The sequence below is a fragment of the Oncorhynchus kisutch genome, linkage group LG13, assembly GCF_002021735.2.
Source record: "Oncorhynchus kisutch isolate 150728-3 linkage group LG13, Okis_V2, whole genome shotgun sequence".
In the NCBI taxonomy this organism is placed as follows: Eukaryota; Metazoa; Chordata; class Actinopteri; order Salmoniformes; family Salmonidae; genus Oncorhynchus; species Oncorhynchus kisutch.
The window spans coordinates 30,643,102-30,657,064 of NC_034186.2; the positions used below are offsets into that span (position 1 = coordinate 30,643,102).

Here is a 13,963-nt window from a genome sequence, read left to right on the forward strand (position 1 = left end):
AGGTGAGGGAGGGGCTGTCCATCTATACTGAGAAATATGTAGAGATGGAACACACATGTTCATTGAAAGGGTGTAGCGTAATCGCCTAGCCAGACTCCGTCTCATTGGCTGTCCAACATTCTTCTGTAATTCTGGTAAATAACAGGTAATATATGGCAATCTATGGTAACTTTCTTAATTTACAGTGGGGCAAAAAAGTATTTAGTCAGCCACCAATTGTGCATGTTCTCCCACTTAAAAAGATGAGAGAGGCCTGTAATTTTCATCATAGGTACACTTCAACTATGACAGACAAAATGAGGAAAAAACATCCAGAAAATCACATTGTAGGAATTTTAATGAATTTATTTGCAAATGATGGTGGAAAATAAGTATTTGGTCACCTACAAACAAGCAAGATTTCTGGCTCTCACAGACCTGTAACTTCTTCTTTAAGAGGCTCCTCTGTCCTCCACTCGTTACCTGTATTAATGGCACCTGTTTGAACTTGTTATCAGTATAAAAGACTGCACCAGGTCTGCACCAGGCTGGGAAGACTGAATCTGCAATAGGTAAGCAGATTGGTTTGAAGAAATCAACTGTGGGAGCAATTGCTAGGAAATGGAAGACATACAAGACCACTGATAATCTCCCTCGATCTGGGGCTCCAAGAACGGTGAGCAAAAATCCCAGAACCACACAGGGGGACCTAGTGAATGACCTGCAGAGAGCTGGGACCAAAGTAACAAAGCCTACCATCAGTAACACACTACGCCGCCAGGGACTCAAATTCTGCAGTGCCAGATGTGTCCCCCTGCTTAAGCCAGTACATGTCCAGGCCCCTCTGAAGTTTTCTAGAGAGCATTTGGATGATCCAGAAGAAGATTGGGAGAATGTCATATGGTCAGATGAAACCAAAATATAACTTTTTGGTAAAAACTCAACTCGTCGTGTTTGGAGGACAAAGAATGCTGAGTTGCATCCAAAGAACACCATACCTACTGTGAAGCATGGGGGTGGAAACATCATGCTTTGGGGCTGTTGGACCCAAAATGGACCAGGACGACTGATCCGTGTAAAGGAAAGAATGAATGGGGCCACGTATCGTGAGATTTTGAGTGAAAACCTCCTTCCATCAGCAAGGGCATTGAAGATGAAACGTGGCTGGGTCTTTCAGCATGAAAATGATCCCAAACACACCGCCCGGGCAACGAAGGAGTGGCTTTGTAAGAAGCATTTCAAGGTCCTGGAGTGGCCTAGCCAGTCTCCAGATCTCAACCCCATCGAAAATCTTTGGAGGGAGTTGAAAGTTCGTGTTGCCCAGCAACAGCCCCAAAACATCACTGCTCTAGTGGAGATCTGCATCGAGGAATGGGCCAAAATACCAGCAACAGTGTGTGAAAACCTTGTGAAGACTTACAGAAAACGTTTGACCTCTGTCATTGCCAACAAAGGGTATATAACAAAGTATTGAGATAAACTTTTGTTATTGACCAAATACTTATTTTCCACCATCATTTGCAAATACATTTATTAAAAATCCTACAATGTGATTTTCTGGACTTTTTTCTTGTCATTTTGTCTCTCATAGTTGAAGTGTACCTATGATGAAAATTACAGGCCTCTCTCATCTTTTTAAGTGGGAGAACGTGCACAATTGGTGGTTGACTAAATACATTTTTGCCCCACTGTACCTTGGAACAACTTTCAAAATGTTTATTTAGTGTAGCCTAGTGGTTAGAGCATTGGACTAGTAACCGAAAATCTGTCGTTCTGCCCTTGAACAGGCAGTTAACCCACTGTTCCTAGGCCGTCATTGAAAATAAGAATTTGTTCTTAACTGACTTGCCTAGTAAAATAAAGGTAATTATTTTTTTATTTTTTTAAACGTACCAGTCAAAAGTTTGGACACACCTGCTCATTCAAGGCTTTTTCTTTATTTGTACTATTTTCTACATTGTAGAATAATAGTGAAGACATAAACTATGAAATAACACATAGAATCATGTAGTAACCAAAAAAGTGTTTTGGTTACTACATATAAAATATACATTTTATATTTGAGATTCTTCAATGTAGCCACCCTTTGCCTTGATGACAGCTTTGCACAGTCTTGGCATTCTCTCAACCAGCTTCACCTGGAATGCTTTTCCAACAGCCTTGAAGGAGTTCCCACATATGATAGGCACTTGTTGGCTGCTTTTCCTTCACTCTGCAGTCCAACTAATCACAAATCATCTCAATTGGGTTGAGGTCGGGTGATTATGGAGGCCAGATCATCTGATGCAGCATTCCATCACTCTCCTTTTTGGTCAAGTAGACCTTACACCGCCTGGACGTGTGTTGAGTCATTGTCCTGTTGAAAAACAAATGATAGTTCCACTAAGCGCAAACCAGATGGGATGGTATCACTGTAGAATGCTGTGGTAACCATGCTGGTTAAGTGTGTCTTGAATTCTAAATAAATCACTGACAGTGTCACCAGCAAAGCACCATCGCACCTCCTCCTCCATGCTTCACTTGTCTATCTCCACAACAGTCAACAACAGAAGCCAGGCAGCAGGCACAAACATCCCAATTCATGGCCTGTTTTTACCATTCTGCACTTTCTCATGACTAAATATCTCTTGATTTATTTCTTCCTTTTAAATAATATGTGTATGGTTTTTGATGTGACATACATTTGATGATAAAGTGTATATTTACACATAGTGAATGTGAGTCACCAAAAAGCAAAACTTTATTTTCGATAGGTAAGGTACCCAGGAAGACACTACTCATCTTGTGGCTAATAGACTAATGATTTTGTAAGTGATGCTTCTTTTTGTGCAGAAGTCCTCTCGGTAGTCCCATGAGTTCTTTTGTGGTCAATGGCAGTCAAATGTCAGGCATGCAGACATGCAACATTCCAGTTAAGAGACTTCTGTCGCACCTGCATTGTCTCGTAGCTACTTTGACTATGGTGGAACTTTCTGGGAACCAGTCAGACCAGCACTCTTGGGTGTGCATTGTCAGATCTGCAGTGTCACATTCAGGGACTTAACTTGGGCCTGTTTCCAAGGGAAAATGTTATAACTTAGGGTATTTTCACATATAGTTCTCTTTAAAACAACCAATCTCAGTCCTCTTTAAAGTGAACTCTCGGGTAAAAAAAATAGCAAAATAACTCTGTTCTCTTTGTATTCACACTGCCGTTGGCTTTGAATGAGGACTCAACTCTTTTGCCTATTCACTTCACCTATTTTGTGGTCTGTCCTCTTTGCATTCACATTGCTATTTTTAGAATTGGAACCAATAACTTGTTCCTAGATTCTCTCAATGCACTCTGGGTTCTTACAAATGCAGGACAAGCTATTCCATCAGAATGTGTTATTCGACAGCTAGATATACGTACTTACAGTGGGGAGAACAAGTATTTGATACACTGCCGATTTTGCAGGTTTTCCTACTTACAAAGCATGTAGAGGTCTGTAATTTTTATCTTAGGTACACTTCAACTGTGAGAGATGGAATCTAATACAAAAATCCAGAAAATCACATTGTATGATTTTTAAATAATTAATTTGCATTTTATTGCATGACATAAGTATTTGATCACCTACCAACCAGTCAGAATTCCGGCTCTCACAGACCTGTTCGTTTTTCTTTAAGAAGCCCTCCTGTTCTCCACTCATTACCTGTATTAACTGCACCTGTTGGAACTCGTTACCTGTATAAAAGAAACCTGTCCACACACTCAATCAAACAGACTCCAACCTCTCCACAATGGCCAAGACCAGAGAGCTGTGTAAGGGATAAAATTGTGTATGGGATAAAATTTAAGACCTGCACAAGGCTGGGATGGGCTACAGGACAATAGGCAAGCAGCTTGGTGAGCAGGCAACAACTGTTGGCGCAATTATTAGAAAATGGAAGAAGTTCAAGATGACGGTCAATCACCCTCGGTCTGGGGCTCCATGCATGATCTCACCTCGTGGGGCATCAATGATCATGAGGAAGGTGAGGGATCAGCCCAGAACTACACGGCATGACCTGAAGAGAGCTGGGACCACAGTCTCAAAGAAAACCATTAGTAACACACTACGCCGTCATGGATTAAAATCCTGCAGCGCACACAAGGTCCCCCTGCTCAAGCCAGAGCATGTCCAGGCCCGTCTGAAGTTTGTCAATGACCATCTGGATGATCCAGAGGAAGAATGGGAGAAGGTCATGTGGTCTGATGAGACAAAAATAGAGCTTTTTGGTCTAAACTCCACTCGCTGTGTTTGGAGGAAGAAGAAGGATGAGTACAACCCCAAGAACAACATCCCAACCGTGAAGCATGGAGGTGGAAACATCATTCTTTGGGGATGCTTTTCTGCAAAGGGGACAGGACGACTGCACCGTATTGAGGGGAGGATGGATGGGGCCATGTATCGCGAGATCTTGGCCAACAACCTCCTTCCCTCAGTGAGAGCATTGAAGATGGGTCGTGGCTGGGTCTTCCAGCATGACAACGACTCGAAACACACAGCCCGGGCAACTAAGGAGTGGCTCCGTAAGAAGCATCTCAAGGTCCTGGAGTGGCCTAGCCAGCCTCCAGACTTGAACCCAATAAAACATCTTTGGAGGGAGCTGAAAGTCTGTATTGCCCAGCGACAGCCCCGAAACCTGAAGGATCTGGAGAAGGTCTGTATGGAGGAGTGGACCAAAATCCCTGCTGCAGTGTGTGCAAACCTGGTCAAGAACTACAGGAAACGTATGATCTCTGTAATTGCAAACAAAGGTTTCTGTACCAAATATTAAGTTCTGCTTTTCTGATGTATCAAATACTTAAGTCATGCAATAAAATGCAAATTAATTCCTTAAAAATCATACAATGTGATTTTCTGGATTTTTGTTTTAGATTCCGTCTCTCACAGTTGATATGTACCTATGATAAAAAATTACAGACCTCTACATGCTTTGTAAGTAGGAAAAACTGCTAAATCGGCAGTGTATCAAATACTTTTTCTCCCCACTGTATATTTTTGAAGCTAATAGATTGCATTTAGTTAAAAGATGAGACATAATAATTGTTTTTCAGAAGATACAATTACCATGTAAATATTATTGGTAACAGAATAAATAGCTGAAGAATAACTGCGGATAAAATAATACTGTAATCAAACATTTTACACCCAATGTAGGCTACTGCCCCTTTAAGAGCTAGAATAGATTTTGAACCCTATGTTGGTGTCTTCTCATGCTATTCGAACCCTACAATCGAATAAACAGCTTGTGTAAATAAATAATCTTAACTAAAAACTCCACACATGTTTTGAAATGTCTATGCATCCTTGACAATCGCTAATCAATAGGCCTAACCAGTGGCAATTTGAGCATATAAATCTTGGTCAGGCAAAAAAAAAACATGTGGGAACATGCCAGCAAAGCCACAACGCTAAACAATACATGAATTGCACTATAACGGTGACAAACGCTGCACACAAATGAGTAGGGTAGGTAGGGTCTACATAAAGCTATCCCAACAGCAGAGTCCCAACAGCAGAGTCCCAACAGCAGTCCCAACACCTTATCACTGCTACACCTGGCTATCAGCTGAGCCTTGTCTGGCAGCGAAACAGTTCATTCAGCCTCCTTTACTGCCTTTAAAAAAAACATAGCTGATATGGCTGACTTGCTTAAACAATGAAATAAATGTGCTTTCTACTGACAATTGAGATGTGCAAACTATAGCATGAGGGGACAACAAGTGGATAAGAGGCCATCCATAATTTCAATTAAGACATTAATGAGCGAGCGACGAAGGACGTAGTCAATATAACTATTTGTTCGGCACTTTTGTACAGTGACAGAATTCAGAACATGGGCCGTTCTTACAGTGTACTCCCTGTATAACAAGTCAGAACCGTAGGATAAATAAATGGGTCATATGAAAAGACAATGAAAGCTCTCACAATATTCAATGATTACATTTCTCTAAAACAGGTGTTTGGCTACATGTGCACCACCAAGTCAGAAAAGTAGGTGAAATGAAGAGGTGAAAATAGACCAAATTATTAGGGTGAGACACATTGAACGCCGTTTGGCTCTCTTTGACGAGTTAAATAAGCTTTTAATTTGACACGTCAAATAACACTATTCTATTATAGAATGCTGTGTGTGCTGAATTTGAACATGCAAACCAAGCACCATCACTCCTATCAGTAGCACTGTCAAAGTTGTACAAAAAAGTTTGCAAACAAGCACACACCGGCCACCGGCAACGAACAATGTTTTTACAATACCGCGTTGGTGAAGAGACCAAATTATTAGGGTGAAGCACATGGGCTATTAACAGCTTACTACACAACATACACTTAGTATAACTTTCTTAGCTACAGTATACATATCTACCTTGCATATTACATCAATTATGCTGTAGCATACAATACATTTTTGGACTCACCTTGTGAAGGTGGTGTGGCGGTCCTTTGTGGACATATTTTGTCATCAAACTTTGTCATCAAAGTCTGGCATTCTCTGGATTTATAGTGGGACCACACAGCCACTCCACTGAATAGCAGGCTAGTGGTTGCTTTGCAATGCTTGCAGTTAGCCACTGATTCCTTGCAAACCACTCATTGTTGAATTTGCAATTTCCAACTTGTGTAATCTTAATGTCCAATGGCCGATGAGCACCGATATGTTTTATCTATAATTTCTCTTCATTATTTCACTTCATATGACAAGGCTTAAAAATAATTTGCCAGTAGATTGTCGCCTTGATTCATGATGATAACTGCTAGCTAAGACTTTGAAAGTAAGATGTTGACATGATCAGTCCAATCTAAGCTTCTGTACATATAACGTGATTTGACGTGATTTTATCTGTGGCCAATGATCTTTAGCCTTGTTGGAAGGGCACTTGTAATATAACTCTATGGCAGGCTCTGCTCCACCTGCCCTGAATGACGGGTCGCCACTGGGCCTAACCAAAAACATTGTGGCTACATTGATCATCCTTGAGATGCTTCTACAACTTCATTGGAGTCCACCTGTGGTACATTCAATTAATTGGACAAGTTTTGGAAAGGCACACACCTGTCTATATAAGGTCCCACAGTTGACAGTGCATGTCAGAGCAAAAACCAAGCCATGAGGTTGAAAGAATTGTCCGTAGAGCTCCGAGACAGGATTGTGTCGAGGCACAGAAATGGGGAAGAGTACCAAAACATTTCTGCAGCATTGAAGGTCCCTAAGAACACAGTGGCCTCCATCATTCTGAAATGGAAGAAGATGGAAGAACCTTCCAGAAGGACAACCATCTCTGCAGCACTCCACCAATCAGGCCTTTATGGTAGAGTGGCCAGATGGCCATTCCTCAGTAAAAGGCACGACAGCCCACTTCAAGTTTGCCAAAAGACACCTAAAGGACTCTCAGAACATGAAAAACCCAGAATATCTGGTCTGATGAAACCAATGTGGAATTCTTTGGCCTGAATGCCAAGCATCACGTCTAGAGGAAACCTGGCACCATCCCTATGGTGAATTATGGTGGTGGTAGCATCATGCTGTGTGGATGTTTTTCAGTGGCAGGGACTGGGAGACTAGTCAGGATCGAAGGAAAGATGAACAGAGCAAAGTACAGAGAGATCCTTGATGAAAACATACTCCAGAGCACTGAGGACCACATACTGAAGGTTCACCTTCCAACAGGACAACAACCCTAAGCACACAGCCAAGACAACGTAAGAGTGGCTTCGGGACAAGTCTCTGAATGTCCTTGAGTGGCCTTGCCAGTGCCCGCACATGAACCCAGTCGAATATCTCTGGAGAGACCTGAAAATAGCTTTGCAGCGACTCTCCCCATCCAACCTGACAGAGCTTGAGACGATCTGCAGAGAAGAATGGGAGAAACTCCCCAAATACAGGTGTGCCGTGCCAAGCTTGTAGCGTCATACCCAAGAAGACTCGAGGCTGTATTCGCTGCCAAAGATGCTTCAACAAAGTACTGAGTAAAGGGTCTGAATACTTATGTAAATGTGATATTTCATTTTTTTATTTATATAAATTTGAATACATTTCTAAAAACCTGTTTTTGCCTTGTCATTATGGGATATTATGTGTGGATTGATGAGGGGAAAAAACTGTTTAATCACTTTTAGAATAAGACTAACGTAACAAAATGTGGAAAAAGTCTGGGGGTCTGAATACTTTCCGAATGCACTGTGTTGCACTGTTGAATGCACTGTTGAATGTCAATGACTATATACTTCAGAAAGGATTCACACCCCTTGACTTTTTCCACATTTCGTTGTGTTACAAAGTGGGATTAAAATATATATATTTTTTTGTCAACAATCTCTCAAAATGGAAGAAAAATGTTAACAGTTGTAAAAAAAAAAAAAAAAAGCACTAATACAGTATATCTTGATTAGATTAGTACGTCAATACATGTTAGAATCACATTTGGCAGTGATTACATCTGTGAGTCTTTCTGGGTAAACTTTGCACACCTGGATTGTACAATATTTAGATTGTACTATAATTCTTCAAGCTCTGTCAAGTTGGTTGTTGATCAACTTGACACGTCTTACCATTGATTTTCAAGCAGACTTAAGTCAAAAATGTAACTAGGAGACTGAAGAACATTCAATGTTGTCTTGGTAAGCAACTCCAGTGTATATTTGGCCTTGTGTTTTAGGTTATTGTCCTGCTGAAAGGTAAATTTGTCTCCCAGTGTCTGTTGGAAAGCAGACTGAACCTGGTTTTATTCAAGGATTCTGCCTGTGCTTAGCTCTTTTCCATGTATTTTTATCCCAAAAAATTCCCTTGTTCTTGCATGATGCAGCCACCCCCATGCTTGAAAATATGAAGAGTGTTAGTGATGTCATGTGTTGTGTTGGATTTGCCCCAAATATAACACTTTGTATTCAGGACATATAGTTAATTTCTTTGTCACATTGTTTGTTGTTTTACTTTTGTGCCTGGCATGTTTTGGAATATTTTTTATTCTGTACAGGATTCCTTCTTTTCACTCTGTCAATTAGGTTAGTATTGTCGAGTAACTACAATGTTGTTGATCCATCCTCAGTTTTCTCCTATCACAGCCATTAAACTCTGTAACTGTTTTAAAGTCACCATTGGTCTCCTGGTGAAATCTCTGAGCAGTTTCCTTCCTCTCCGACAACTGAGTTAGGAAGGACGTCTGTATCTTTGTAGTGACTGGGTGTATTGATACACCATCCAATGTGTAATTAATAACTTCACCATGCTCAAAGGGATATTCAATGTCTGTTTTTTATTTTTACCCATCTACCAATAGGTGCTCTTCTTTGCGAGGCATTGGAAAACCTCCCTTGTCTTTGTGGTTGGATCTGTGTTTGAAATTCACTGCTCGACTGAGGGACCTTACAGACAATTGTATGTTTGGGGTACAGAGATGAGGTAGTCATTCAAAAATCATGTTAAACACTATTTCACACAGAGTGAGTCAATGCAACTTTTTATCAAATCAAGCTTTATTTATTTATATAGCACTTTTTGGATGCAATGCGCTTCATAGGAAAAAACATAAAAAAACGAAAATAATAACTGAAATATTTACTACACAACAAATAAGAGGTTAAAAACAAAAGAGTAACAATAAAAACTGAAAGACTCAAAAAGGTGTAACTTGTTAAGCACATTTTTATTTCTGAACTTATTTAGGCTTGCCATATCAAAGGGGTTGAATACTTTTTCAGCTTTTAATTTTTCATTAATTTGTAAAAATTTCAACAAACAAAATTCTACTTTTACAATATGGGGTATTGTGTGTATGCCAGTGATAAAATCAGGCTGTAACACAACAAAATGTGGAAAAAGTCAAGGGGTGTGAATACTCTCTGAAGGCACTATACTTGTGCTCCTCCTCTTTTCAAGACGTGCAAAGGAATATTTTTTGTTGAGTCATCTGATTGCATTTTGAGGAGGCAACAATAGCTGCTAAAAATAGAGCTGAGTATTTCTGTGCTGTCTTTTTTTCCCCCTTCCTAGAACCAAAGACAGCATGTACCATGCACTCACATACGCCACCATACTGGAGATGCAGGCCATGATGACCTTTGACCCGGAGAACATCCTGGCAGCTGGTAACACCATGAAGGAGGCTCAGGCAGTGTGTCAGCGGTAAGGCTCATTTGTAAAGGATCCACATTCAAAGAGCAGGAAAATGTCTCCGCACCCTTCCAGTTAGATGCACATTTCTTTAATAGTGGGACAGATGAGGCCACACAGTGAGCCAGTGGTAATTACAGACACCTATGGTAATCTAAAGTACCACTAGATGTCATAATATCAGAAATACAGTACAAATACTATAAAATATTCTACACGTATTTCTACTAGAACAAAATCCATGTACAAATAAAACATTTGGTGTTCGTATAAGGAACCCATACTTGCAAAAAGAGATTAATACAGCCGAAAAGAGGCATTAAAAAATGGGTCCACATAAAATATATTGATTTTCAAAGTAATTTTTATTTAATAAATTCCAAATTTTGACTTGGTGGTAAGGCTCCCTTATCAGATCTAATCAATCATGAAGAGAGGAACTATATGATCCGATCAAGTGAAACCACTTTGTGAATTGTGTAACACGTGTTTTTAACCAAGTAAGTCTCATTTAACTCATTTAATTATGAACAACAACAATATACAGAGGAAATCCATTTGGCTCTTGATAAACCTGGCCATTCCACTGGTGAGGGCCTCTGGCTATTTTGGGAGATGTCCATCCTGGTCTGTGGTGGCTGGTGAGCTCCATGTTCTGTGAGATAATCACAGAGTAGATATCACCCAGGTTCTATCAGATCTTGCTGGCTGGGGGAGTTTGAGTGGCCTGTAACAATGAGCTCTGGAGTCAGTGTGTGAAATGTCCTGTATGGACGCGCCTTTCCAAAGGCTGGAACACACACACAAACTCCCGGACTGGGCCTGCCACACCTTCTGAGACCCTGGGGGGGGGGCATGACACAGCCATCTGCCTGGCTACAAGGCCCAGGACCCTGTGTTAACCTGGGAGACGCTCTACATCTTACCAACATAAGCCATGGAATGTGACTGGGCCACACTGATTTGCATGAAATGTAGATATCTATGCAAATGCAACTTTTACAGGAGCTTTAATGTTTTCCCATGGATCACAGTAAACCACTCATTATACTTGTGTATCTCCCTTAATCCATGTTATTCGTCTAATTCTGAAAACTGATTTTTAGTTAGAAATACTGTCTGTCAATGTCTGTCTGAATGTGGTTACTACATATCACCGTTTTTCAATATCCAAGCACAGGAATGTGTTGAATTCCCAGATTCTTAGCTCACACATCCACAGACTGGTGTTGAGTTGTTGTGAACTAACAGTGCTATATCTGTCTCATCAAACACTGTAATGTGGCATGTTGGATTTGGTGCGTAATAAAGTGTATTCTCTCCCAGGTTCCGCAAGAAGACGACCTTTAGCAACAGAAACTCCACAGAAGGTTAGTATAGTTAAAACATACTTACTTCAGTACATTCCACTTAGACATAGACATATTATTTTATCACAGGCCTCTTATCTTATCACTCATTTCACGAGTGTAAATTGAACAAAGTTTTTTACAGCTGTGTATTCCTAAGTAAATAAAACACAGCTGCTGTGATACTGGAGAATATACTCTGTTTATGAGTGATTTTAATGTATTACTCCATTGCTTCAAGCCATGATGGTTGTTCACTAGTGTTTCAGTAGTTGAGAATACAGTTTAAAATGTGTTTCTTGTCTGTGGGTTTATTGTGCAGCCTCCTGCTGATGTAGTGGTTCCAGTATGTCAGAAGATAATTGTGCTGTCATTTTCACCTCAGAGGAACTCCACGCTGAAGTCTGCTATGCAGAATGTCTCCTGCAGAGGGCAGCACTCACCTTCCTTCAGGTAACCCACTGCTACCACAACATCAGTAACACACACCCACACACTCTTTATCTCGCTGAAGCACTGATACAGATTTAAAAGTTGATTGTGCATTTATGATATTGTTCTTTGTATCCTTAAACGTTTTCTTTCCCCCTGTTTTTGTAGGATGAAAACATGGTCAGTTTCATCAAGGGAGGAATTAAAGTGAGGAATAGCTACCAGACATATAAGTAAGTACTCTTGATGTAGTGCATGGCCCTTATAGTGCATTCCCCTTATGTCTCAACTCATACTATAGTAAAGAATGTATATCTGTATTTCAGAGAGCTTCATACGGTCCTCCAGTCCTCAAGCTACGTCCATGGTGACAATCATGGGCATTTTGAAGGCGGGGTCAAGCTTGGAGTGGGATCCTTCAACCTGGTAAGGGAAATGCTTCATGTCACAAACGTTTTTGGTCCAGTTTTCTGGGCTAGTAGACTGTATAGAAGGACCTTTTGGGGTGTTATGGCAATAGCTACTCTGTGTAACTCAAAGCATGGTCCTGATTGGTACAATATGTAATTGTGTCTGGCTCATCTTCTCACTCTTCCACTCCTGTGTTCTTGGGTTTTGTACAGATGATCTCCATGCTGCCCACTCGGACCCTTAGGTTGCTGGAATTTGTGGGTTTCTCTGGAAACAAGGTAGATCTCCTACTGTTAGGCAGGTGGCCCTGAAATGACGTGTGAGATGCTGGACTAGACTGGGCTGGACTGGGCAGGTTTAAGCTTGGCCCCCTGTGTCCTGTGTTGTGTGTGTCTGCAGGAGTTTGGCTTGCAGCAGCTGACGGAAGGCGCAACAGGGCAGACGTTCAGGTCCTTCCTGTGTAATATGCTGCTGCTCTGCTACCACACCTTCATGAGCTTCATCCTGGGTGAGAGAAAGACTGATGTTTTCACACATCAAATGTTACCACACTTACCTTTTCAACTGCCAAAACAATCTCTATACTGTAGCCTAGCCACATTCTGGTTGGTGGTCACCTCTACAGGAAAGGAAAACCCTGGTCATATCTTGCAGAAATGTCTTAAACTAACATGAAATAACATTGTATTTTTCTCCTCGCGGGTTCCAGGCACTGGGGAAGCGGATGTGGAGGATGCAGAGAAACTCCTTCAGCCATATCTCAAACGGTATCCTAAGGTCAGTGAGAATATTGTAGCATGTACACTGAGTATACAAAATATTAAGATCACCTGCTCTTTCCATGATATAGACTGACCAGGTGAATCCAGGCAAAAGCTATGATCCCTTATTGATGTCACTTGTTAAATCCACTTCAATTAGTGTAGGTGAAGGGGAGGAGGCAGGTTAAAGAAGGATTTTTAAGCCTTGAGACATGGATTGTGCCATTCAGAGGGTGAATGGGCAAGACAAAATATGTAAGTCCCTTTGAATGGGGTATGGTGGTATGTGCCAGGTACACTTTTTGTGTCAGGAACTGCAACACTGCTCGGTTTTTCACGCTCAACAGTTTGTATCAACAATGTTCCGAATGTTTGGTATACTCAGTGTACAGTTAAACTATATTCCAGTTGTATTGATTTTGTGAAACTACTCTGAATTATTTAGTGCATAGGCCTGACACACACTCTGTCCCATCAAAACAGTTCATTGTGTGTTGTTTTTAGGGATCCATCTTCTTGTTCTTCGCTGGTCGAATTGAGGTTATCAAAGGAAACCTGGATGCTGTGAGTGTGGATCAATGATTCTGACTATTACCAAAATGATTTTGTATTTAGACTCCAAATCTGGCCAGCTGTCACGTGTGTGTGTGTGTGTGTGTGTGTGTGTGTGTGTGTGTGTGTGTGTGTGTGTGTGTGTGTGTGTGTGTGTGTGTGTGTGTGTGTGTGTGTGTGTGTGTGTGTAACAGGCTATAGTGCGCTTTGAGGAGTGCTGTGAAGCTCAGCAGCAGTGGAATCAGTTCCATCACATGTGCTACTGGGAACTGATGTGGTGTTTCACATACAAGAGACATTGGAAGATGGCCTACTTCTATGCTGATCTGCTCAGCAAAGAGAATGCATGGTCCAAGG

At 41.0% G+C, this 13,963-nt stretch overlaps 1 protein-coding gene across 5 annotated transcripts in view; it reads left to right on the forward strand.

Annotated features, from left to right (window-relative positions):
• The window catches only part of ttc39a (tetratricopeptide repeat domain 39A), a 45,931-nt gene that overhangs the window by 19,329 nt on the left and 12,639 nt on the right, over nt 1-13,963 (forward strand). For all 5 annotated transcript variants that reach the window (XM_020499129.2, XM_031785998.1, XM_031786000.1 and 2 more), the window contains 10 exons: nt 9,982-10,113; nt 11,428-11,471; nt 11,836-11,903; nt 12,051-12,115; nt 12,209-12,308; nt 12,506-12,571; nt 12,693-12,801; nt 13,003-13,070; nt 13,559-13,618; nt 13,801-13,962. In XM_020499129.2, coding sequence (XP_020354718.2) covers nt 9,982-10,113; nt 11,428-11,471; nt 11,836-11,903; nt 12,051-12,115; nt 12,209-12,308; nt 12,506-12,571; nt 12,693-12,801; nt 13,003-13,070; nt 13,559-13,618; nt 13,801-13,962 — 874 coding nt within the window. The remainder of the gene's footprint in view (nt 1-9,981; nt 10,114-11,427; nt 11,472-11,835; nt 11,904-12,050; nt 12,116-12,208; nt 12,309-12,505; nt 12,572-12,692; nt 12,802-13,002; nt 13,071-13,558; nt 13,619-13,800; nt 13,963) is intronic.